A 26,550-nucleotide genomic window follows, 5' to 3' on the forward strand; every position below is an offset into this window, starting at 1 on the left:
ATTAATTGATAAGTTTTGAAATGATCATCACTAGGGTTGGGCATGGGTTGTTTTCTGTCCTTTTCGTCTTGATGTAAATAGTTTTTTTTTGGGGGAGAAGGTAGATTTAGGAGCGAGCAAAATTCGACTTAACTTGAAAATTTAATTTTTTTGACTCGACTCGATTTGAATTGACTTCAAGGTGTAATTTCATAAACTCGACTCGACTTGAATTGAGTTCGAGTTGTAATTTCATAAACTCGACTCGACTCAAAAAAAATTTAAGTTCTAACCGAGTTGTAAAATACAACTCGAATAACTCGAAATTTTTAGTAATTAGTAGATTGATTTTCAAGTTTGAGTTGAGTTCATCGACTTTGTATGGTATATGCAAATCACATATATAAAAATATGAATATATATATGTATTGTATATGGTTATAAAATACAATTTAAATTAGAATCAAATAATGTCATAATATTATTTATTTTTACAATTAAATTTAAATAGAAACTCAAAAATTGACTCGACTCGCAAAAATTTTAAGTCAATTCCGAGTTATAAAGTAAGACTCGTCAACTCGAATAACTTGAAATTTTATGACTCGACTCAACTCGACTCGATTAAAAGCTAACCCTTAAGTAGAGAGATAATTGAAAACAATATATATAGATATATTATAATAATTATTCTTAAAAATATAGAGAATATTATATTAATTATCTAGATTCAATATTTTTTATTATAAATTTAATTTCACCTTAATTATAATTTTATTTTAATTTGAATCATTCAAAATGTATAAATAAATATTATATTATTATATAAAATATTTTTGAATATAAAAATTATTTTATATTACGAATTTTATTAAGTATAAAAGTTGGAGATAGCAAACGGGTGGGTCAGATACGGATACCTCATACCCTATCCTCATACACACCTAATATTTTTAAATCCACTCACCACTTATGATGAGTAAAATTTTTCAAATCCACACCCGCCTACACGGGTACATTCTCAAATCTATCCCCACACCACTACCCAACTAGAGACGTACCCGGCTAGATCCGCCTGACAACAACCTTAAGTTACACATAAGCAACAAACATAAAACAAACACGTCCATTAAGAAGAATAATATTAGTCTTTAAAATTATACCTAATATTTGGTTAAATTATAAGTTATCTTATACAATATTAAGATTTATAAATTAGTCTCTAAAATTATACCTAAATTCATAATGGTCTAAAATTTAATGGGTATTTAGTGGGCGGACAGGTGCGGGTAAGATCTCAAACTCATCACCCGCACACTACCCGCGACGGGTATCACTTTCTAAATCTATACCCGTCCACTACCTACTAAAGATATACCCATCACGCCCCAATTGGAGCGGATAGAATACGGAATCCACGAAATTATAGTTGTTTGCAATCCCTAATGAAAGTTATTTTATTTCTTCAAATCTTTGGTCTTTCACCTCCTTATAGCACTCCTTTAAAACTACAATTTTGTTCCAATAAATATTAAGTTTAGAGGTAGAATTATTAAAGATTAAATAAAATAAGACGCGACTAGAGATTTTTTTTAAGATAAAAAAGAAAGGAATAAAAAGCAGGTATCAGAAGACAATAATAAGAATCCATCCATATAATTTTGCCAATAAATTCAGAAGAAAATGCTATTTCATCAACACTTTCCCATAGTTTAACCATGGATAACCAATCCAAGTTGCTCCCATTGTTCTTCACCTTCCTTGTGTTCGTTTTCATGGTGTTTAAGCTCTTGATGGGATCCAAACCAAAAATCTTCCTCCTGCACCATGGAAACTACCTATTATAGGGCACTTGCACCATTTACTCTTCTCTCTTCCCCATCACCGGTTGACGGAATTAGCCGAAAGGCATGGACCCTTGACGCACCTTCAACTTGGTGAATTATCACACCTTGTTGATTCTTCTCCAGAGGCCGCGAAAGAAGTGATGAAAACTCATGATATCAATTTCGCTAACAGTCCCTTTCTCTCTTCTGCAGAAATCATAACGTATAATTTTTCAGATATTGGTTATGCACCATACGGGGCGCCCTGGAGGCAGCTTCGAAAAATTTGCACATTGTAGCTGTTAAGTACGAAACGTGTCAAATCTTTCCGATCGACTAGAGAGGAGGAAGTATCGAGTTTGGTTACATCCATCAGTTGTAGTACAGGATCGGAAATCAACCTGGGAGAACTGTTATGCAACTTATCATATAACTTCACTTTAAGGACTGCTATTGGCGGAAGATGCAAGCCACATGAAACATTCCTTTCAAATCTGAGGAAAGCAGTGGAACTTGCAGCTGGTTTTAGTATTACCGATCTGTTGGCTTCCATCAAATTGCTTCCTGTGATCAGTGGGATGAGAGCCGAACTTAAGAGGATGCACCACGACTTAGACCTGATGCTTGAAAGCATTATTGAAGAGGATAAAGCTAGTAATGCAAATCAGAAGAACAGTGTCAGGATCATGGGCGCCTTGAATTTCCCTTGACAACTGACACCATCAAAGCTGTTATCCAGGCAAGTACTTGATAGTAGAACAGCTCGTGTTTATGTGTGTACTGAATAATAGAACTGCTTTTCAGAACATGATTGGAACTGGAACCGAGACATCTTCGACAACAGCAGAATGGGCGATGTCGGGAATGATTAAAAATCCGAGAACCCTGAAGAAAGCACAAGCCGAGGTGAGACGAGTCTATGAAAGAACAGGAGAAGTCAACGAATCAGACCATGAACTGAAGTACTTGAAGTTAGTTATCAACGAAACTCTAAGATTGCACCCTCCTCTACCTTTGCTACTTCCAAGAGAAAATTCTGAGAGATGTGAGATTAATGGATATGAGATACCAGCCAAGACCAAAGTGATTGTTAATGCATGGGCAATCGGAAGAGACTCCAACTACTGGAACGAAGCCAATAAGTTCGATCCGGAGAGATTCATCGACAGTTCAATCGACTACAAAGGGATAAACTTCCAATATATTCCGTTTGGTGGTGGAAGGAGGATATGTCCAGGCATGTCATACGGAATGGCTGTTGTTGAGCTTACCCTCTCACAATTACTGTACCATTTTTATTGGAAGCTTCCTAATGTAATGAAAAATGAGGATTTGGATATGACTGAAGCATTTGGTGTCACAACTAAAAGAGAAAGACATCTCTACCTGATCCCCTTCCCTTACTACCCACCATCTTGTATTTGATAATTTACAATAAAAATACTTGTGAAAGAAAAATTCCACTACCAAAAAATTAGCCTTTTAGCAATACCAGATTTTCTTTTTCCTTCAACCTTGTATTGTTTTATCATGTATTAATTTTGCTCTTAATAATATCACATGGAGTAACAACGTCTTGCACTACATGATATTAAGCATTAATGTCATTTCCATCTTCAACAAATGCAATTAAAACCATTGGATTCAAACTACATCAATGAAATGCAACTAATTAGTACCAAAAGTGATCAAACTAGAAAGAACAAGGCTCAGAGAATATACGAAACATATAAATCCCATTAGATTCAATCAGAGAATGCAAAGAACAGTTTCTGATAAGCAAGAAAAACGAGGACTAAGATTTTTTCACCAGAGATCCGGATTTCCCCGAAGATGCAGTAGTTTTTTCAATCGTTTTCATGAGTGTTTGGATGCACCAGAGATCTGGGTTTTGAGGAACTCAATTTCCATCTGCAATTCAAAGCATTTTTTCCTTGCATTCTCCAATTCTAATAGCAGCCTCGCTCTCTCAATCAGCTGCATCAATATCGGGTGCTGTCTGTTCATCGCCACAACTCGAATCTCGGACATCGACTCTTTTTTTTCTCTTTGAGAAATTGTTGGTGTTGTTTGCTATTGGGTTTTCTCAAGAGGATTCTTGAAGACTGAGGAGAAAGAAGATGGCCCTGATTTATATTGGATAATGGAAGTGGATTTGCAATTACTTTCTTCGTGATTTTAGGAGAAAATTACTGAAATTCCAGGTTTTGAACCATTCAAGGAATTTTTCTTTTTCAGAAGAATACGAATACGCCAAAGAAAATTGATTCTTCCTCAAAATATTTCTGGGTAAAGTCTATAATTAGGTCCCAAACTTTTAAGGACCTTGTATTTTGGTCATCAAACTTTTAAAATTTATAATAAAATTTTTGAACTTTTAGTTCATTTTCGTTTTGCTCTCAGCTGTTACTCCGTTAAGCTGACGTGACACTTAACTTCTATTAATTCTCCTTCTTCTTCTTCTTCTTCATGCGTGATTCAAACTTCTGGTTCTTCTTCTTCGGTCTTCAAGTCCATGACTATGCATGATTCAAACTTTTGGTCTTCTTCTTCGCTCAAAGTCCATGGCTATGCGGGATTCAAACTTTTGGATTTGATCTTTTTGTTTGTTTTACAGCAACAAATAGTTTTAGGTTTTGATTTACATTTGAAAATCTAGGTTCCAAGTTTAGCATTAGCTAGACATGTCTATTCCTCCTTGGTGCTTTTTCTAGATGTTTTTAAGTTTCATTGTTTCATCCAACAGGAAAATTTTATTGTGCTACCTAGACCTTGACCCTCACGAGCGTAAGATTTCAAAGCAGTATCGATGACAGCAGCAACGAGCTCTTCCTCGTTAACCACAAAACGGATCGGTCCAACAAAAACAAAAATCCGGGTTATCGATGGGGGAAAAGTATTGCGATTTTTTCAAAGGGATTTGTCGTTTGTTTATGGGTCAGACAGCGATAGTACCAGCCTTCTTTGCAAGAACCGAATATGAAACCAGAAAGCTCGCCCTGGATTTACAAAGTACGAGCTCCAAATCGTTTCCATCATTCACAAAAATACCAAATATCAATGATTTTTATTCCAACAAAAAGGGAAAAAGGCTAGGAAAAAAGAATTATTGGGGTTTGGGATTTTCCACAAAAATCCATAGCCATGGACAATATACCCAGTGTTGGAAATTAGGGACACTTTTTAGGTTTATAGGGGAAGTTTTGGGGAAAAAGAAGAAGAAGAAGAAGAGTTGGCGGAGGTAACTATTATAAATTTTAAAAGTTTGGTGATCAAAATGCACAAACTCTAAAAGTTTAGGTATTATTTATATATTTTACCCAATATTTCTGGGTTAACTACGTAAGATCATCTCTCTCTTATTAAAATACTTTTATCATAAAAAATATATTTTTAATAAATTTTGATTACTCACAATATCGATTGTATATTTTGATCATCAAGATGTTAATATCTGTTAGTTTGATAGTGTGATGTATTTTTTATCACAAACTTGAAACGTCGTCAAACTAACATGAACTAAAATATAAAATATAACATTCGATAATACAAGTGATCAAAATTTAATAAATTAATAATATAAATTATTAAATATATATTTTTTAAAATTTTGATAAACAAAAATATACAAATATAAAGAGAAAATGATCATTTCATTTTATAAATTTTTTTTAAGTTATTAAAATATTTATAAAAGTATAAAAATTATTGCAAATTTATTATTTTTCAATCAATTTTATTTGATAATAATAAAAGGTATAGTAATAAAATTATCCTCAATATTTATAAAACTGGTCATTTTGTTCTTTTAAGTATTATAGTTCCTAATGTTTTAATCAACATTAATATTTGATTAAAGCAAACCTTATTAAATGAAAATTATTAATTAACAAACATCAATATATGTTATTGACGTGATATTTTTATACGTGTTTATTTATTAACGTGACATATGTCACATAATTATTTTGGATGATATGATACATATTATATCATTATTTTGATGATATAACGTATGTCATACCATTATTTTAAATGACGTAATACACTTCATATTATCGTTATCTAACAACTTTTATCTAACATAATCTATTCTAACCAAAAGTTAAAACAATAAAGGTTCAAATAAGAAGTAAGATCATCATTTTTACAAACGTTAGAAATAATTTTATCATTATATGATAGTAAAAAAGAGTAAATAAAAATTATGAGTTAAAATGGTTTTCTTCGAAAAGTTTGAGGATCCAAAATGTTGTTAGCCCTTTATATATTATAGACAAATTAAAAAAAATGAATTTTCATGCCTGCAAATTGTTGAAATATCGACTTCCTTTTTAGTCCCACATCTATCACCATCTTAAAAATCACTGCCGATTTCGCGGATTTTCTATACTAACCTATGCACTCTCCTCATAGAAAAGGTAATAATATTTTGTTTTCATTTATTCGTGTTTTCCTCCGTTCCTCGATAGAACTAAAAAGAAAATTACCTTTTTTGAATCCCCGTGAGCTTAAAGTAGGTAGCTTTAATAAACTTTTAAGATTCAATAGATCTATTGTTATTCTATTTGGCAATTCGGGTTGTTCCTAGATTTTTTTGAAAGAATTTTTTTTGTGGAATTGGTTAGATTGGATCCTGATGTTCTATTTGTAATGAAGTCATGATTTTGTGTTTGAATTGGGCCTTTTTGATGTGTTTGATTGATGGGTATTGGAATTTGAACGAATACTGTTTGTTAGAATGTCTGTGCTATATACTTCAATTGTAGGAAATGATTAGATCCTTGATACAGGTGTTAACAAATATTGGTAATTGGTGATTTATGGTCATTGTAATTTTGTAGAATAATGGAATGGCTAATTCTTTTTTGGTAGGATCAGTCATTTTTTCATCTGCTTTGTGTTCCAAGATTCATGAATATTGCTCTATGCTTCGTTGCCTGATTGTGTTTGGTGAATATCCGTTTGATTTTGTAAGACAGGTACTGATTTGACTTTGAGCTTGTGGTCTCCAAGTTTACTAGTTTATCTGATTCAGACTCGGGCATTCGGTCTTCAGTCTGCAGAAACAGGAAATGGTTAAAAGGTATTCACTGTTGTTTGCCTTTAGACCGATTGCGTGTATAGATAGAATGACATGAATGGGAATTCTGGCATGTTTTGCCATTGTCTAGGTATGGAGTGTTTTGAAGCGAGGAGAATATCATGTTGCAGTGCATGGATGGATTGAAGCATTTATGTGCTTCTGTGCTGCAATGCTGTGATATTGATTCAAACGAACAACCAAGAGGTCTTGTTGATCCTGAACTTCTTGCAAGAGAGACAGTTTGTATGTTATCATTCTTCTTTTCTTTTTAAATTATATTGTTAAAGCTTTCTATATTGCTTGTGCAACACTGTTTACAGTTTTGCATGACTTACCATTCGTTCAGACTTCACCTGTATTATCTTAGTTACTGAATTCTAATGAAATTTGCTACTTTGCTCATCATGATGCAGTTAGTGTAAGTGAAATAGAAGCACTTTACGAGCTTTTCAAGAAGATAAGCATGTTGTTATAGATGATGGGCTGATTCACAAGGTCTTATTTTATTTTATTTTATTTCTTAGTTCATATGATTCTGCTTGTCGAGTTTTTGGGCTTGATGATCACTCCTATCTTGAGTTGGTTCTTCCCCTCTCATCTTTATAGTATTTGTGTTTTATTTTATGTTAATACTTGGCAGGAGGAGTTTCAATTGGCGCTGTTCAAAACAAACAAAAAGGAGAGTTTGTTTGCCGATCGGGTATTCTATCTAATGTTGATTAATATTACCTCCATTTTTTTTTATAGAGTTATGCTTGTTAATCTCATCATGCCAATATTTTAACTTAAGTTATTAGCATACCGCTTGAGCTACTGTCAATATAGTACTGATTTCACCGCAGGTATTTGACTTGTTTGATGCAAAGCATAATGGAATTCTAGGTTTCGAAGAGTTTGCTCGTGCTCTCTCTGTCTTCCATCCAAATGCACCCATTGATGAGAAGATTGAGTGTATGTGTTAAACATTTGTATGTATCAAGATCTATATTTATCTCTCTTGCTGTAAGTCGTAATCATGTTAGCATAACGGTCAGATGTAAATGACTGGTATGGAAAATGAAATTATGAACTTAAGCACATAGATGATGATTCGTGTTTCATTTATCCTCGGATACTTTTTCTATAATGAATTTTATGCACTTTTCAGTCTCTTTTCAACTATACGATCTCAAGCAGCAAGGTTTTATTGAGAGACAGGAGGTAAATATCAATCTTATGTAGTTTACATTTCTTCCATCCTTCTTTCTTAAGTTCATATATATTTTTTCTATACAGGTAAAGCAAATGGTAGTTGCAACCCTTGCTGAATCTGGCATGAACCTTTCGGATGACGTCATAGAAAGTATAATTGACAAGGTGATCACAGAATCTGATTTCATTGAAGTTGTATCTTGTGCTTTTTATTATCTTGTTTCTACATGTTAAGTTTTGGAGCTTTGCAACAGACCTTTGATGAAGCTGATACAAAACACGATGGGAGGATTGACAAGGAAGAGTGGAGAAGCCTCGTCTTGCAACATCCATCCCTCCTAAAAAACATGACCCTACAATATCTCAAGTGAGTTCCATATATACTCTCTTATACGGAACACCACTGGCAGTCGATAACCCATAAAATACTTGCTGCCCGTTATATGTGCTCGCTTTGAACTGCTCTTGTGTGTTTCCTTGTGCAGGGACATCACCACAACATTCCCAAGCTTTGTTTTCCACTCACAAGTTGATGATACCTGAAATCAGCAATTGGATTCAGGCTTCGGTTAATTGGTTTAAGTGTGAGTCTCTGGGATGCTTTGGTTCATTGGTTTAAATTTTTTTCCTACCACTAAACAATGCTATCAGATTCCGAGTTTGTAACCGGAAAATAGCAATGTCCTAATATATGGCAAGACTATAAAAATCCTTGTTCAATTTGCCACATACCGAATGAATTCAACATATGAAGAATTAGAACTGTGCTTGCAGAGGTGCTATTGATGCAGAACATGCAACTCGCACGCACGGCTAACACCAATTCGGTCGACACATTTTTCATTGCAAGCTCGAGATAGATCAGCTGAAGCTTTAGTTGGATTACTTTTTCCTTCATGTTGCAGCTGAGGTGAAACTTGTAGAAGAAGCAACCAGTCTTTTAAGTTTTCGCAATTTGCACTTTCTTCGCTCCACATTCGCCTCGATACACTCTTTAATACTCCTCGATACTTTATGTTCATTTGCTTAGTACTTTGCAGTTTTATCATTATAAATTTTGACTGAATTTATTATCACATCAGTAAAGACGCTTCATTACAGAAAAGAATGTCATTTCTCTAAATATTTTGAGGTTATTTTTATAATTAATTATTAAATAACATTATTCTCATAAAATTATATAAAATAAGTGTTTAATTATTTTTAAAATAAAGAAATATAAAATTTACATGAAGATTCAAGGATTTTTTTGGAACGTAGTAGACATGGTTACTGTATTAAAGAAAGGAAATTAAGTTTTAGTTTAATATTAAAATTCTAACAAAATTTTAACAATTTATAAAATTTTATTTTATAACTTAATAACTAAGGATCAAATTGATGAAAACAGTCTAAAACCCCTTAAAGGAAACGTAAAACTTTCACGATAAAAATCATACCAACAAATGTTCAGATCAAATCAATTTAGTCAACTTCCTCGGCATCTGCATCTTCCAATGGTGGCATATCAGCGTCGCCATCCGCGTCGGCAGTATCCTCATCGATGCTCAAACCAAGTTTCAACATCCTGTGGATTCTGTCGCCAAAGGTGTTGGGGTCATCAAGGCTGAATCCAGATGTGAGGATAGCAGTCTCGAATAGCAGCATAACAAGGTCCTTCACCGACTTGTCGTTCTTGTCGGCGTCGGCTCTTTTTCTCAGCTCTTCCATGATGTGATTCTCAGGGTTGATCTCCATGGTCTTCTTGCTCGACCCGTCAATGCCGTTATCTCTCAAAGCCTGAGCCTTCATGATTCTTTCCATGTTGGCAGTCCAACCATACTCACCGGTCACCAAACAAGAAGGAGAATCAACCACACGGTCGGATACCACAACCTTCTCCACCTTGTCACCCAGTACATCCTTGATAACCTTGCAGAGACCATCGAATTTTTCCTTCAAAGCTTCCTTCTTTTTCTTCTCGTCTTCACTCTCATCAAGCTTCAGACCTTCTTTGGTCGCGGACATGAGCTTTTTGCCCTCACATTCCTTGAGCTGACCAACGGCATACTCATCAATAGCATCAACCATAAAGAGAACCTCATACCCCTTCTTCTTCAGCTTCTCAAGGAATGGAGAGTTCTCGACAGCCTTTTTACTTTCGCCGGTGATGTAATAGATGTCATTCTAACCCTCCATCCTGGTCACATAGTCCTTCAAGCTGGTCATCTCATCACCACTCTTGGTCGAATGGTAACGGAGCAATTCGGCGATCTTGTTTCAATTTTGAGAGTCCTCGTGGATACCGAGTTTGAGGTTCTTGGAGAAGGCCTCGTCATTTGTAAGACTCTTGTAGAATGCAGCATATTCCTCCTTGGTGATCTCCTCCGGCTTCCTCATCCAAATTGGTTTCTGCTTGTTCACCAAAGTCCACTCATGAGAGACTTCCATAATCTTCTTCTTTCTCTTTCTCCTCATCTACCTCCTCTACTTCCTCCTCATCCTCATCGTCGGACACCTCTTTCTCGACCGTCTTCTCGATCCATAGCGAAATAGGGTAGCTAATGAATTCAGAGTGCTTCTTGATCAAGTCCTTGAGACGGCGCTCCTCAAGGTACTCGAGCTGATCTTCCTTCAAGAAAAGGGCCATCTTAGTACCCCTGCCAAGGCTCTCCCCAGAGGCATCCCTGGTGACCGTGAAGGATCCTCCGGCTTGCGACTCCCACACATGCTGCTCATCATCGTTGTGCTTTGTGGTAACCACAACTTTCTCGGCAACCAAGTAAGCCGAGTAGAAACCGACACCAAATTGTCCGATCATGCTAACATCAGCACCGGCAGCCAATGCCTCCATGAATTCCTTGGTCCCGGACCTTGCAATGGTACCCAAATTGTTCACCAAATCTGCATTCACATCGAGACCCTTATCAGCTGAAACAACAACAGTTAATGGAGATGGATTTGTGAATCATTACAAAAAAAAAAAAAAAACTCACCGGCCTTGGTCATGCCAATGCCACTGTCGATGATTGAGAGGGCGTTGTTAGTCTTGTCTGGGACAATGTGGATGAACAGCTCTGGTTGAGCATCAAGCTTGCTCTCGTCTGTCAAGCTCTCAAATCTAATCTTGTCCAAAGCCTTTAAAACAAGCAATATAAAACAGAAAACGCTAAAAAAATTCATAAAAACAGCAAACAGGTTCCATTGAGTTTCATAAAGCAGAGACTTTTATTACAACCTCAAATCCTTCATGCCACAAAACTTACAAACGTATGTTAAAGCGAAAAAAAAAGCCAAAATTTCTTTCATTTAAAACAACACACTTTCATCGGAGGAGTTACTGATGAGCTCACGAAGAAAGATCTCATTGTTTCTGTAGAAAGTGTTGATGATCAAACTGAGAAGCTGGTTAATCTCAGCCTGAAAAGCAAACGTCTCAGTCTCCTCCATTTATGGACAACTCTAAGAACTAGCACGATAACAACAGCGAAATTGTAAGCAGATAGTTTGGCTAAAGTTTGGTTTTTGATTTATAGGAAGAAGAGTTCGTTCTAGATGCTTCTTTTTTTTTTTTTCTATTTTTATCGAATTATTTGGAGGGACGACGACTGGGTTTAATTTCCTGGAAAATTGTTTGCTTTAGTTTCATACATATGGTTTAATTATCGTTTTAGTCCATATATTTTACTGGGTCAGATTCACACCAGCATAAAAAGGATTAAATGAAAAAGAAAGCATTTTGATGTGGCAAAAGGCCATTGGCTGTGGAGTTTACAAGGTTGTTGAGCCTCAGCCGCTCTTATATCCTTGAAAACAGCATCCATTTGATAAATTTCTGAGACATGCAGATGCAATTGCAAGCGCCGACCTTTGCACAATTGCCTTGTTTTTTCAACTTCCCAGCAAGGTGACTTTCCACCGTCTTGTTTTCTGCTTTAGTTTCTTTCCAGTTTCTGGTTAACAGAGATTTCAATCCTCATATTGTGTGTGTGTGTGTGTGTATACTGTTTTCTGATGCTTGAAGACCACTAAAGGAGCAAATTATGGAGTATTATGAAATACTACCTTTAAGTTTATCAACGGTAGGCTTGAGAAATTTCCCTTATGTTTCTTGTTAGAAATCCCCCAAATACATGTACACATGGATGGATGGAAGTTTTAAATATAAAGTTCTCCGCGTAAAATTCTGCATCAGTCCCTGCATATTTATACCTACTGCTGTTCTCTGGTTTCGAACTTTATGCTAGAAAGAAACAAGCCAGTTTATATGATTCCTAGTTCAAACATGGCAACAAAGATTAACATGAATGTCTCGATGATATTTTGAGGTATCTGCTCTATGCATCCGCGACCATAACAGACACCACATGAATCACACTTTTCAGAACCAATGAAATACAGCATAACTGAATGGCGTTTTCGTAGTTAAAGTACCAAAGATTGACATCTCAGTTTACCTTGCATATACTTATTTTTTCTTTATTTGAGGTATGTTGTTTTATGCAACTGTGTTCCTTCAATAGCATTTCCATCTTGGTCTTAATATTATGGACAGACACTCCAAGGATGTTATGATTAAGCACTCACATGGCCGATGCCGTTCAATATCAGTCAAAAGTTTGCCTAGGAGGGTGCTTTTGCAGCTTATGGGGTTCAGTCCCATATCATTGAGTACTTATCCTATTTTTGCTGCCCCAGTGCAAGAGATGGACGAGCCTGAAGTGATTCGGTAAAATGTTGTATGTGCTGATTATTATCTTTCTAGCCATTTCATTATCTTTATTCAGCTCTGTGGTAATTTTCATTGATTCTTATAGAAGATTGCTAATTTGGATTTGAACTTCGTGGTGTCCAGGACATTGAAGCTTTCCAATGGGGTGAGAATTCAAGGTATAATTCCTCAAGCTTCTACACAAATCTGTTCTGTTTTTTTCCTCTTTTCGGGAAGGGTATTAGATCAACAAGAGTTTCTAGTTTCGGTAGAAACTACATACCTCGAATAACTGCAGTCATTCATCGACATTCGTGTTCGGTAAACCGTAAACAAGAACTATGATTGTAATACAAGTTAGCAGACCGCTTGCCATTAATTCTTGATAAACTTGTACAGAGTAATATGTCTGATTATCAGATGTCAAACATGTATAGCTTTTTAGTCTTAAGCCAAGTTTCATACTTGAACTTCTGAGTTTTTCTTTCTAGAAATTATTGAAGGGGAGGGGCCAGAAGCTCATGATGGAGACAATGTACAAGTGAACTATGTATGCCGACGATCGAATGGATATTTTGTTCACAGGTATCTGTATACGCTAGATCCATGAACATAACTCTGAGTAAGATGGTTAAAACTTTAAATCACAAAAACCCTGAATTTAAGATTCACTACAGCACCGTCGATCAATTCAGCGGAGAAAGCGCTCCTGTCACTCTTCCATTGGATGAGAACCAGGTCAGTTCTTGTTTCTTTTCTTTGGTTTCACTTGTGGAAGAGAATCACCATTTTTACCACCAGTATTCTTGAGCTCGTTTGTACATTTGACAGATTATAAAAGGTTTGAAGGATGTTTTAACAGGCATGAAGGTTGGAGGTACAATGGATTCTTGATCATTCTAGCTGCCTACTGCAACTACAAAATTACAACAAAAACGAAGAGAAAAATCCGTAATATTATCTTATGCATACATGAATCGATAATTGGATATGGAATTGACAACTTGGTTAAAGCAAACATTGTTGTTAGTCCTCTCATTTTGATCATATTAATAGTACTTCGGCCAACTTTGCTGATCACTATTTCCACTTGTCTGTATTGTGCTTTCTTTTCAGGAAAGAGAAGAGCACTAATACCTCCTTCTGTGGGATACATCAATGAAAACTTGAAACCGATTCCCGACGAGGTTTAAACCGCAATTCTTTCAGTTAGTAAAGCATTCATTTTATTTTTTTCCTTCAAGGCAACCTGTTTAAGACTGTCGTCATTGATCGCAGTTTGGTCCTCGACGTAGCCTCTTATCCCATGCCAAAGAACCGTTGATCTTTGAGGTCCAGCTTCTGAAGATATCATGAAAGTTTGCACTGCTATTGTTTTTCAGTTTTTGAGCATCAAAGACATGTATTGGATTATGAGAAAACTATCTATATGGCAGATATTAAAACATTATAGGCCATGCATTACTACATATGCATATGCATATACATGAAGATTTCATTTACCAATCTCATGTAGCTAAAGCCTTTCTTAGCAGAAAGCTCAAGCTTTTCTGATTGCTACAGCCAATGGATTTACACATTTATGAAAGCAACACATGAATCCACCATTACTTGCATTGTTTTCAAGCAATTGAAAACTTAAAAAACAGATTGATTTGATATACCAAGAGATGTAAACCGAAAGCAACCCAATAAACTAAATAAACACCCAACACCATTACTTAGATGAAGCGGATTCTAAGATTTCTGCAGAACTAGTATCAGGTGCCGGTTTATGAGTTGAAAATGATGTGCCTATTAGGGCCTTGTAGTTGTTCGAAACTGTACCGTAAATGTGTTGAGGTGACAAAGTGCAGAACGCCATGGATTGAAGGAGAACTAATGATTTGATTCATCCTTGAGGTTCGGTGATGGTAGTAAAATTGGAAATGTTGTATGATTCATGACTATGTATCATGTATGCTTCCAACCCTTTATGAACAACTTTATTCTGGTCACCCATCATTAAATACTTAATGGTGTTTTGATTGGATATTTTTATTTTAATAGTTATGAAATGATTCCCAAAACTTTTTTTTTTGGAAAACAAATCTTTTGAATTCCTTTTGATTTTTTTGATGATGAAACATATTCTTCCAAATCCCAACAGTAATAAGGTGGTGAAAGAAAAAAAAAGTTGTATATCTTGATTCCACGTTGATAGAGTGGTTTGAGGTTTCATGAGTTTTAGGTTTATGGTTGAATTTTATGAGTTTTAAAGTGATTTTAGATAATAAAAAAAAATCTAAACTGATAGAGTGATAGGAGATAATGAAGCGACCTTGTTGACAACTTAAGTGGTCGGAGAAGACATCAGATAATGATAATTGCAACACTGACATGACTCAATGATGAAATGATAAAACTTTCATATTTGGAGGAAGATAAAATCAAAAAGAAAAGGAAGAGAAAGGGAAATAATGTGGATGAAACATGAATTTCAAGTCAATAAAAATAGTTCACATCAACATACATGGTTGCAATGTAACCCTTCTATTTATGATTTCTTCCGTTTATGATTTAACACTCGGGTGATCTAAATAGGAGCAAATAAAAAAAATTAACGAGTCAATTGAAAATGTTTAAACTTTAAGCACCAAAGAGCGAAAAGAAAGTGATGAAATTTGTAATTTACCCTAAATAAAATGATAAGATATAAAAATAGGAGTAAAAGAGAGTTGGTATGTATGGACCAAATCCCGAATAATCTTACACGACTTTCAAGCATGTAACAACCAGACTAAAAGAAACTGCTCTTCTTCAAGTTCTGACTGACCTTCCCTAGAGAAGAGGCTGTTGAATGCATCAGAGAATTCAATTTTCTTTCATCACTCTTATGGTCTGCATGGACCCCGGAGTTGTTATCCGTCGATGCGGTCTCCGGCTCCGGAGCAAGCGATATAGTGCCATGTGTTTTAGCCGGAAGCACTGCTTTCGACATTGGTTGGTTCTCAACTACATCAAACTTCACCTTATTTCTACTCAAGGCTCCTTTAGCACCAGACAAATATCTCCTCACAGGAGCGGTAGGTGACCTTGGCTTTCCGGGACGTGCCGCTCTCTCTTCTGGCACTTTCGCCGATATCTCCTTCCCTGTAAGTGAAGACGTAAACTTCGACCTCCTTGGCTTTGCAGAAGAAACAGTTCTGGCCTGCAAATCACATATAAACACAAGACATTAGCGCTAGCATTAACATCTAGGAATGCTTCGGTTTCATACGGTATCGTGTTTCGGTTACCTCAGAACTTTTAGTATCATCATTAAGCCGTTGATATGCATCAGGCTTGGGAGATATTCCAAATCTAAGCACTTTTGTCTTTTGAGATGGTGTAATGCTCCTTAGTTGTTCTACTTCAGCTTCTTTCTTCTCCAATGCCAGCTTAAGGCTTGTTATCTAAGATCGATGGAAGAAATACTTTACAAAAATTTTGTTGCATTTGGAAAAAAGCCCAAGGAATGTCATCCATTAAAAGAAAAGGAAACTTAACCTCTTCTTTTAATTCCAGTATGTCACCGGTTTCTTTGTTAGATCTAGCTGCCCCGAGTTCTATCGAAGCAACTCTCTCGGCAAACTTCAACGTGCTCATCGTCTCTCCGATGGCGTCGGGTTCAGGACTTATGTGTACAAGCATTAAAGTCTTAGCATGTCCACCTATCATATACAAAATCAAAATGTGGAAGAAACGAGACGAGAAAACAACGAAGACAATAAGGAGAAGAAAGCTGAATGCCATAAAAGAACAATGCACCTAAAGAATTCTGCAATATTTGTGTGAGCTTGCTGTTTCTATAAGGAATATGTGTGCTCTTCTGTGCAAGAGCTGAGATGACATCTCCTAGTGCAGAAAGTGATCTGTTTATATATTGAGCTTCCTTCAGCCGGTCGCCTTGAACTTTCGATTTATCGACTCTCTCACTCCCGGCCAAGTCCACCAAATTGAGGGAACCTTTGAAAATCGACCCGGAAACCAGTTCTTTTCCGTGAACGTGAACGGTCAAAATGCTGGCGAAAAGAAGGATGCAGACATAAACCATGCTTAACGAACGTATTCAACATGATCAACACTATTTTCCTGGATAGAATTCTACCTATGAGAACGGCTGCTGCGCTCGTTAAACGCGGTTGGACCTACAATACGGTTCTTTTGGCCGATCCTTATCAGATCAAGAACATCTTGAGTACTTGAAACCGGAACCCAACTTGCATCAGGGACAGTAAGGCCATTCAATTGTGTATTGTTATATATGTCTAATGTAACAAGTAGTTAAGGTAACTTTAGCCTGAAGGGAAAACAAAATCCAAATCTAAAGGAGATAGAAAACAAGAATCAAAAGGATATCTTTTAGTAGAGCCATCAATAACTAGCAAATCTCTCACTTGTTCATTGTAGATTTCAACCATTTGGACCCCAACTTTGTATTCTATGACATCTGCTCTTGTCTTCGATATTTGAAATAAGTCACATATAGCTCGAAAATTCACACCCCATGTCTCCTTCGTGTTCAAGTCATACCCGCTCTATCAAATAAACAGAAAGTTGGGTAACATGTTTATGCTTATACATATATCCAAGCAATATGCAGACAGTAATATCATGAAAAGGCATTCAATTTACCATGGTGTATGTCTTGCCCGATCCAGTCTGACCGTATGCGAAGATGCATACGTTGTAACCATCAAGTATGGACCTGATCAATGGTTGAATGTTTGTGTATACTTGTTCTGCACATATAGCAGAAGAACATGAATGATCACCTTTAGCTCAAGGTAGGAAACCTTTCATACTCTGGCATACATGGAATAGATTGTTCACATTAAATCGAAATCCGGATGAAGAAAAAAAATAGAAAATACCTTGGGAAGAACTTGGTCCAAACACTTTGTCAAATGAGAATACTTTTTTTGAATCTTTTCCTTTTCTTAAAGAATTGACAATGAGGATACTTCCATTTTCCCCAATATAGTCCATGGTTGATTGATCTTTCGATTCTCCCGGTAACAAGGGCCTTACTCTACAGTATATCCTTATTTTTCCTGCATGAAAAAAGCATGAGAAATAAGTGCACTGAATGTCGAGAGCATTCCAATTTAGCTTTTAATACCAATAATATAGACTATGCACCTTTGAGGTCTAATACTTCATTGAACAGCATTTGATTTTCTTGTAGGATCTTTAGGTAAGAAGACGAGGCGACTTCGAGATCGCTGACATGATGCTCTAAGGTAACAGGACAAGGTGATTCCAGTCAATGGAAAAAGTACTATTTTGATTGCAGCTGTAGTTTAATAACCCTTACCTAATCTTTTAATGTCTGCCTCCCAAGATGAATGAAACTTTCGAACTTCTAATCGTGTTTCACCGAAAAATAATTTAAGATCCTGAAAGTTTCCACAAAAGGAAGCTGCAGGTGATATGAACTAAAACTGGTACTATCTTGCAATTCTGTATAAAAGTTATGTAGTGTGGAGGGAGCTTTTCACCTCAATATGTCTCTGAATAAGATCGGAAAGTAATTCGACACGGCCGGGAGAGCGAGAAACACTATTGAGAATAACCTCATTGTTGCCAATACAGATTAAGGCTTTGGAGACATCAGTTGCTGCCTGCAGGTTGCTTCTTTTGTCGATATACTCTGAGGTAGCTTCTATGAAATCAGATTTAGACACTGGACCATCATCAGCTTTCAGCAATTTCTTCAAGAACAGTCCAAGCTGTAAATAAGGTAAAGATATCAGTATCATTACATTAAATCAGCATTGCAATTAATTTTATGCTCGAAAAGTAAGAATATGATGCCGACCTTGATTCCTTGAGAAACTAGAAGCGTCGAGAAGTCATTAACCACCTTGCTGAGGAAGGAATCAATCACCTACAAAGACTTGGTGAGTCATGCATATGATCATATGGAATCACATACAACAAGAGTACAAACCTATTGCTATTAAGAAATGTGAAGTGAAAATATGATAGATCTTACCTACCATTGCATTCAAGGGAAACTCTTCATCCATGTAATCTGTAAGATAAGCCTCGAGAATCCAAAGGCCGAAGCGATCGAAAAGGAAAGTTAGAGCATTGGTTGTTTTGGATTCTTCAACGGAGGCCTCGTTGGACAGCTGAATAAAGTCTCGTAGCTGCTCATATTTTGATAATTCCAATTCTTCCCTGGTTTCATCCGCAGGTCTTTCGATTGCAGAGCCAGTTAAGGCATGAGATAAATCGTTCGCGGAGGATTTGATCTTTACGGTTCCACCATATTTCCAGTCCCCAACTCCACCTGCTTTCTTCCACTCATGATATCCTTTCAGACACAGAATGCAATCAACCACTTTATTTATTGAGCCACCCTGCACATTTTAATCAAGGTTTATAGCTCTGGTGTAAAAGAGAATTACAGGTAAAGTGCCATTTTTTTACAAAATCGAAACCTTTTCCATATCTGATACTTCAAAGGCCAGGAGCTGCTTATCTTTAACTGCTGCTAGAAAGTTCCTCATGTTCTCGGAAACCTGATTCGTGACCTCTTCCGTTAATTGATTAGAAGTCATAGAAGTTTTCACCACCTACATGTATTGTATTTTCAAAAAGATCAAAGAATTACTATTCAGATTCTGATACCAAGTTCAAGGGAGAAATAGTACTTCTAGTTCATGCACAGTGTACCTTAGGAACAGCACCAGCACTGACTTTGTTGAGAACGTTGCAAAGAATGTACCCATTATAAAGTGCACGGCGTAATTCTTCGCCGGTGGGGTCTTTGGGAAGGAATTCTAATGCAACTTGATCCATCTGCCTTAGCCACTCTGCTGCTTGGTACCTCCTTGAAGCTGATCACCACAAAGCAATAATTTTAGCTACATTTTTCATCAAAACACTAACTGGTTGGTTGAAAGTACATGTTTCAATGACCAGTCCAAGTTGTAAGTGTGTTTTTCAGAGTTCAAACATGTGTTCTCACCCATGACTTGCTTGGCTTTATGAGGGGTTTTTTCCATATCAGCCAAGGCCTTGATGGAACTGACGCTAGGATTGGCACGCATCCATGGACCATACTTTGGCAACGAAGGATCGGGAATGGACATCACAGTGTCCTTGACACAATGAGCATCTACATGGCCAACGCAGCCACATTTGTAGCAGAAATCTGCTAAATGCTCATACTTGAAAGAGACCCAAATATTAGATTTTCCAGCTTTGGATGCCCAAAACCCTGAAGGGAGTGGCTTACTGACATCAATTAGTACCCGAATCCTGAAGAAACCCCTTCTTATTCCATGTGAAGAAATGGGATCCTCAATCTCCAACACCCTGCCAATCTGATCACCGACCTTTTTCGCATTCTTGGGGCTCATTTGGTCCAATGACAGGCCATGCACCTGTATCCAGTAAGCCACTTGTGAAAAATCCAGCTCTTCAAGAGTTAGCCCCGGTTGCCACCGGTGCAGACATATGCAATAGCCCATCACTGACCATGGCCCTTCCTCCAAGATTTGCTCAGCTGCCCTTGCTTCTTTGAAGGTGAACAAGTAGGTGTTTTCGGATAGTTCGGTAACGGTGAATTCTCTCCATTCTCCCCACACTCTCCTGAAAACACCTTGAACACCTCCTTTGCTTAGTGGCTTGTCTGCTATGATTTTCCCCACTAGAGCTAGCCTTCTTCCATCTAACTCCCCTGCCTCACTTTCATCAAGGGTCAAAATTTTCCCTTCTATCCAGGCCGTTTCCATAGCGTTATCGAATCAAAGAGGAATACGAGACCAAGATGAAGATGAAGAATGTGATCATAAATCCATCCACCATTGGTTGCAATGTCCATTGTTTTACACCAATAATGACATTTATAGAATTGGTAGCTCCATAATTCTCCAACCATAATGTTTCCTGTAATAAACACTAGCAATCTAGAACAACCAGAAGCTGACAGTCACTGAAGAATAAATGGTTTACGGACATCAACATTAAGGATTAAAATCACTAATCTTCCAATGGAAACAATTTGTTGATGACTTGGATTTTGTTATTTAATAGACATGGACAGACTTTAATAATTGCTATATACATATATTTTTAGGTTTTAAGGTACCCTGGTGGTTCAAGGATAGTTGTCACTTATCCTTTTATGGATAGATTTCCAATGGCCTACTTTGTTGGATTTTTCTCTTCTTTTTTTTCTTGAATTCGTTTTGTTCCTGGTTGGATATTCTGTGGAAAAAAAGGCATTTTCTCAGGCAAGAATGCCTTTGGTTCAACCTAAGGTGTCGACACCGTTTTTCGCCCAGGTGGGAAAATACCGATACCGACTCGGAGGGTTTCTCTTTGAAAATCGTTTCGAAAGGTGAGGAGTCGTCACCAATCATTTAAGGTGCGATTGGAACACCGTAAAAACCGGGTGATTTTAATAAAACATATTATTTTAATAAAATACCAAGTTTCGGGGTCTGCGAAAAATCCAGAAATCAGGTTCGGGAGTCGATTATGCGTGGGGAAGAATTAACACCCCACAAGCGCCAAAAAATTGGTACCTAGTTGATTACTCTATAATTAAAATCAGAAATTTTGAGTTCAATCTTTATTTAATTTAAAAATCATTAAGGATGCAAAGTTAAAAATGATATTCGTTTATTGAGACCGATAGCATTCGCCCCCGAGCGTAAATGCGGGAGATCAACTATTGTGCCTAATAATCGGACATTGCCTCGTTTTTAGAAAACATGATGCGGTTTTAAAAAGGATGTCGACCTATTTAGGGAATCACCAGTAGTCACCCCTGAGCGTGATCGCGGGAGATATACTACTAATTCCTTAAATAAGTGAACAGTGCCTTAGAGTTAAAATAAAATGCAATCAAACAAAATTTTATTCATCCTAATTAAACTAAAAGTAAATTAAAACTTTTTCTAGCTTAAAGTGTCAAATTATGAAAATTAAGGAACCTAGTGGCTCAAGTCTAAAAATGTAGGCTCTACTATTTATCCTATTTGATTTTAATTAATTATTGAGTCGAATAACCGAGATGGTCCCTCGAGCATTTACTCGAGAGTCATTTCGAATTATCCCTAAATTAAGAGTTAGTTTGAAATCTAAGCTAAAATGGAGGCTCTATTTAACTTATTTAATTATGTCAATATTAAAATCCTAATCGAAGGCGAGGGACTAAAAGGATCAAGGTCTAAAAACCTGAGTTCTAGAAGATTTAAAAGAATAAGGACCTAAAACGACAACTTCTAAAGTTAGGGGACTAATTAAAAATCTAATTAATCTAAGTTATTAAACTTAAAATTTTTTAGAAGATATTAATTATTAATTAATTTTAAAATTCGAACAATAAATTCGAGTAATCGGGCATCTATAGCGAAAACTCGACTCGAATTACTTCCTAATTAAAACTAGTATGACATCTTAATTTCTAAGCTTGATTCGAATATTAATTTAATCTAAATCTAAATAAATTAAACTAAAAATGAAACAATTAAAAAATAAAAATATAAAATATAAAAAACAGTAAAATAAAAACAACATAAAATAAATTCAAATAAACATAAAATATAAGGACATAATTGCATAAATATAAAATTACCAAGCCAAAAAGAACAAATTGAACATGCAAATGGGCTAAATTAAAATAAAGTAAAAATTAAAGCTAAAATTTGAAATAAAATAAAATAAGAATGACTAAAATGTAAGAAAATAAAAGTCAGTAATTAAATTAGAAATAAACAGTAACCAAAATGAAAAAAATTAAAATAACAATAGCTAAATCAGAAACTAACAGTGACTAAATTAAAATAAAACAAAAATAATAAAATTGCAACAAATTAGAAATGAAAGGTCCAGTGACCAGAATGTAAAAACCCGGTAAATTTTGGGGGACTAAAAAAGTGAATAAATTAAAAATATAAAGCATACACAGTAGAAAGGTAAAATACCAATTGTGGTCCCTATAGGTGACCAGAATGCAAAATGTGCGTAAATATAAGGGATTTAAAATGAAATTTACCTATAAAATCATTTTATGAATAACAAACGTATTGTTTTTTTTTATAATTTTCATTTGTTTTATTTTTTAGAGAGAGAGTACCACCCCTTTCTCTAGAATTTGGCTAGTCGTCGGTGGTTGTTGGCCACCAAATTTTCGGGACTTGCTCTTCTCGTCGCGGTGGTCACGGATTTGGGCTCCGTTTTGTCAGGGGATGCTCCGATCGTCTTTAAATAGCCAAATACCACTCGGCTTTCTCGGGCTCCGATCTGCGTCGTCCGCCATTGGATCAGGCCCAAATTCCAGTATGATGCTTCCCTTCTCGAGATGCTCCTTCTCACCGTTCAGATCGGCTAACTGACCCTCTGAACGTTGGCGAGGCTCTGGCAAAACGGTAAAATGCTCTTTTTCTTTTTTTTGTTATTTTTTTTGTTTTGAAAACTAATAAAAAACAAAAAAAATACTAAAAAACTTTGAACCTTTTTTACTGCTTTTTATTGATGAATCAAACCCCCCATATTACATTTTTTGTTCGGGTTTATATAGCCCGAATTGTACATTTTTTTCCAACTTTTTTTTCCAACATGTTTGAAATTGTTGGGTCCCTTTGTTGACTTGTGGCTTGTGGATGAAGCGGTGATAGTAGAGAAATCAGTGGGTAAGCTCCTTTTTGACTTTGAAAATTGGTGAATACAGCTGCCCCTCTTTGCTTGTTGTTGTGAAACAGGAATAAAGTAAAGACGTAAAACACCAATTTTCATCTGTTTGGTCAATCAGTGAAATTTTGAGTTCCAAGTTCTTCTGATCGGACGAGTTCTTCTCATTACGAACTCTTCGTTGGGGATGTCTATATACTTCCTTCTGTGATGAAATATAGCAAAAATGACAATATTGATCAACCTCCTTCTGTGATGGAATCGAACATAATGTCAGTGCTGATCTACCTCCTTCTGTGATAGAGTCGAGCGAAATGAAAATGTTGATCCCTCTCATTCTATGATGAAATCTAGCGAGATGTTGTTGCTGATATACCTCCTTCTGTGATAGATTTGAGTGAAATGACAATGTCGGTCCCCCTCATTCTGTGATATAATCGAACGAGATGATGGTACTGATCTATCTCTTTCTGTGATAGATTCGAGTGAAATGAAAATGTCGATCCCTCTCATTCTGTGATGGAATCGAACGAGATTCGGTGATGATCTACCTCCTTCTGTGATAGATTTGAGTGAAATGAAAATGTTGATCCACCTCATTCTGTGATGGAATCGAACGAGATATTGGTACTGATATATCTCCTTCTATGATAGAATCGAGCAAAAAGTTGATACTGATCCAACTCCTTATGCGCTGGATGAAAATGTCAATCTACCTCATTCTGTGATATATTTGAGTGAAATGAAAATATTGATTCCCCTCATTTTATGATGGAATCGAACGAGATATCGATGCTGATCTACCTCTTTCTGCGATAGATTCGAGCAAATAATTGAATAATCTCTTCATTATGAATTATCTACTGGAAATGTTGATCGATTTATCTTCTCTTTGAAGATTTTCAAACTTGTAAAAAATTATCATGTGTCAGTAATTTGTGTTTGAAGTACCCGAAGGTATTGACCTAAAGGTCCTCAAATTTTGCTGAGATCAATTTCTTTCAAAAATGAAGACGTGAATTGATTCTTTGCTAAAATCTTCTTCTTCAATTATGGAATTGTGAAATGAAACCTCTGCTAACTTTGGAATTCCTGTCAAATATTCAACATCTGGATGAAAATGAGTAAGAAACTTGTTTTAAGAGAACCTCTTTGAATGAGATAAATTTATTTCGAGGCAAAACTGTTCAAGTGACAAAACTCGTTTCAAGGGAAACTGTCTCAAGAGAGACAAAATTCGTTTCAATAGAAACTGTCTCAAGAGAGACAAACTTTGTTTCAAAAGAAACATACTCATGCTTTTGTTTTGAGAGAAACTGTCTCAAAAGTGACAAAACTTGTTTTGAGTAAAAATTGTCTCAAGTGAGACAAAATTCGTTTTTTAGATAATCATCAAGAAACCCCTGAAAATTAGGCTTAGTTTCTAAAAACTCATTTGAAAACATCCTGCCCGAGGGTCTTATGGATGGCCCGAATGACTTATTATTTTGCTTGAAAGTCTTATAAATGGCCCGAAGGACTTACTGATGGCTCGAAGGACTTACTCATCAAGAAACCCTTGAAAACCAAGCTCAGTTTCTTACTTGTCAGCAAGGAACCCCTACATATCACGTTGGTCCCTCGAGTCAGGTCTCACTGATTTAACTCCATATGTGATGAATCAAGTCTCGGAAATGTTGAAAACACCCTACCCAAAGGTCTTATGGATGGCCTAAATGACTTATCATCTTGCTCGAAAGACTTACAGATGACCCGAAGGATTTATGCATCATGCTCGAAAGACTTACTGATGTCCCGAAGGACTTACTCATCAAGGAACCCACCCCTACATATCACATTGGTCCCTCTAGTTGTCATCAAGGAACCCCTACATATCACATTTGTCCCTCTAGTTGTCATCAAGGAACCTCTACATATCACGTTGGTCCCTCGAGTTGTCATAAAGGAACCTCTACATATCACGTTGGTCCCTCAAGCTTGTCATCAAGGAACCCCTATATATCACGTTGGTCCCTCAAGCTTCTCATCAAGGAACCCCTACATATCACGTTGGTCCCTCAAGCTTCTCATCAAGGAACCTCTACATATCATGTTGGTCCCTCAAGCTTCTCATCAAGGAACCCTTACATATCACGTTGATCCCTCAAGCTTAGTTTCTTATAAAAATTCATTGAAAATTGTCATCAAGAAACCCTTGAAAATCAAGCTTAGTTTCTTAAAAAAATCTTTTGAAAATATCATGTTATTTAGGTAACGTGCCCCCACATCAAAGTAATGATTCTTCTTGGATTGGGCTCCTCAATTCTTGAGGTTCTGCCAATCAAAATATAATTCCCTTCATTCAAGGCTTGAATTTTGTCATTTTTATTCTCTTCTTTTCATGAAAAGTCTGCAAAAATATGCTCTGATGCATGAAATGTTAATGCAACATACATCTAAATGTAATGTATGACTTTCTTATGTGCATAAATGTTTATCAGTATTTCTCTTTTGATTTCAAAATGGATATCTCGATCTTATTTCACTTGATCACTCTTGTATGGAGTTTGCCCCTAACATCAGCATGGTCAAACTAATCCTCTGGAACAATCACGTCTCTCATATCTTCTATATTTTGTCTTGCTTATTCAACATGATTCTAGAAGAAATGCTTCCTCCTTTAAATTCTCACTGCGATCAGGTAGATGATTGGGCACCTTACACGTCTTTGTCTCGATTTTTCAATCAGAATTGTTTCTCTAGAGTCATTGGCTAGCGTGAATGATTAATTTCTCTGGGTATGTTTTGCTTGTGTTCATCTTTCGACCCTGACACTCCAAGCGACGGGGGTCATTCACCATGTCTGTTTGGTTTGAATCTTGTAATCTTAACGACATCTTGTTTAGGTAATGCCCCAATGTGGGTACTCATGGCTCTCTTTGTGCCAAAATCTTCATCTCGAATGGTTTTGCTCTTGTATCGCTAACCAATAATGTTAACGAATAGCTTGAGGGTTTCTCTTCATGATGTCACTGTAACATCCCAAAATACGGGTTAGTGATTAAATCATAAAACTTTAGAGTTTGGTGATTTAAGTAGGATATTTGTATAGTCCAATGATTTGT

General features: G+C 36.2%; 3 protein-coding genes and 2 pseudogenes across 3 annotated transcripts; 3 read left to right on the plus strand and 2 right to left on the minus strand.

The window, feature by feature from the left end:
- Positions 1-2,645: 2,645 nt before the first annotated feature.
- Positions 2,646-3,230, plus strand: LOC120145695 (cytochrome P450 71D10-like). The gene has a single exon (XM_039159464.1). It carries the CDS (start codon positions 2,661-2,663, stop codon positions 3,228-3,230), a length of 570 nt encoding a protein of 189 aa, XP_039015395.1. The 5' UTR covers positions 2,646-2,660.
- A 3,174-nt stretch (positions 3,231-6,404) lies between these two features.
- Positions 6,405-8,666, plus strand: LOC120145349 (annotated as a pseudogene).
- An 877-nt stretch (positions 8,667-9,543) lies between these two features.
- LOC120145348 lies at positions 9,544-11,587 on the minus strand (annotated as a pseudogene).
- Positions 11,588-11,866: 279 nt separating this feature from the next.
- On the plus strand, positions 11,867-14,179 carry LOC120145350 (peptidyl-prolyl cis-trans isomerase FKBP16-1, chloroplastic). Its single transcript, XM_039159209.1, has 8 exons — positions 11,867-11,968; positions 12,617-12,790; positions 12,917-12,951; positions 13,264-13,357; positions 13,450-13,510; positions 13,604-13,649; positions 13,889-13,959; positions 14,051-14,179. Exons 1-8 carry the CDS (start codon positions 11,904-11,906, stop codon positions 14,126-14,128), a joined length of 624 nt encoding a protein of 207 aa, XP_039015140.1. The 5' UTR covers positions 11,867-11,903; the 3' UTR covers positions 14,129-14,179.
- Positions 14,180-15,547: 1,368 nt separating this feature from the next.
- Positions 15,548-19,369, minus strand: LOC120145027 (kinesin-like protein KIN-14F). Its single transcript, XM_039158941.1, has 14 exons — positions 19,243-19,369; positions 18,796-19,161; positions 18,615-18,683; positions 18,295-18,525; positions 18,111-18,192; positions 17,936-18,031; positions 17,668-17,847; positions 17,429-17,535; positions 17,153-17,331; positions 16,902-17,066; positions 16,562-16,815; positions 16,301-16,464; positions 16,051-16,206; positions 15,548-15,962 (listed from the first exon to the last, which is right to left on the minus strand). Exons 1-14 carry the CDS (start codon positions 19,360-19,362, stop codon positions 15,552-15,554), a joined length of 2,580 nt encoding a protein of 859 aa, XP_039014872.1. The 5' UTR covers positions 19,363-19,369; the 3' UTR covers positions 15,548-15,551.
- Positions 19,370-26,550: the final 7,181 nt, after the last annotated feature.

The sequence above is a fragment of the Hibiscus syriacus genome, unplaced genomic scaffold, assembly GCF_006381635.1.
Source record: "Hibiscus syriacus cultivar Baekdansim isolate YM2019G1 unplaced genomic scaffold, ASM638163v2 tig00110893_pilon, whole genome shotgun sequence".
Taxonomy (NCBI): domain Eukaryota; kingdom Viridiplantae; phylum Streptophyta; class Magnoliopsida; order Malvales; family Malvaceae; genus Hibiscus; species Hibiscus syriacus.

Excerpts from the sequence above, each read along its gene's own strand:
- LOC120145695 (XM_039159464.1), top strand. The coding sequence starts at position 2,661 with ATGTCGGGAATGATTAAAAATCCGAGAACCCTGAAGAAAGCACAAGCC.
- LOC120145350 (XM_039159209.1), top strand. The coding sequence starts at position 11,904 with ATGCAGATGCAATTGCAAGCGCCGACCTTTGCACAATTGCCTTGTTTT. Across the intron at positions 12,791-12,916 it reads GACGAGCCTGAAGTGATTCG|GACATTGAAGCTTTCCAATG; the intron begins GTAAAATGTTGT and ends CGTGGTGTCCAG. Across the intron at positions 13,960-14,050 it reads TGAAACCGATTCCCGACGAG|TTTGGTCCTCGACGTAGCCT; the intron begins GTTTAAACCGCA and ends CATTGATCGCAG.
- LOC120145027 (XM_039158941.1), bottom strand. The coding sequence starts at position 19,362 with ATGACTTCTAATCAATTAACGGAAGAGGTCACGAATCAGGTTTCCGAG. Across the intron at positions 18,684-18,795 it reads AGTTTCCCTTGAATGCAATG|GTGATTGATTCCTTCCTCAG; the intron begins GTAGGTAAGATC and ends AAGTCTTTGTAG. Across the intron at positions 18,193-18,294 it reads TTATTCAGAGACATATTGAG|GATCTTAAATTATTTTTCGG; the intron begins GTGAAAAGCTCC and ends GGAAACTTTCAG.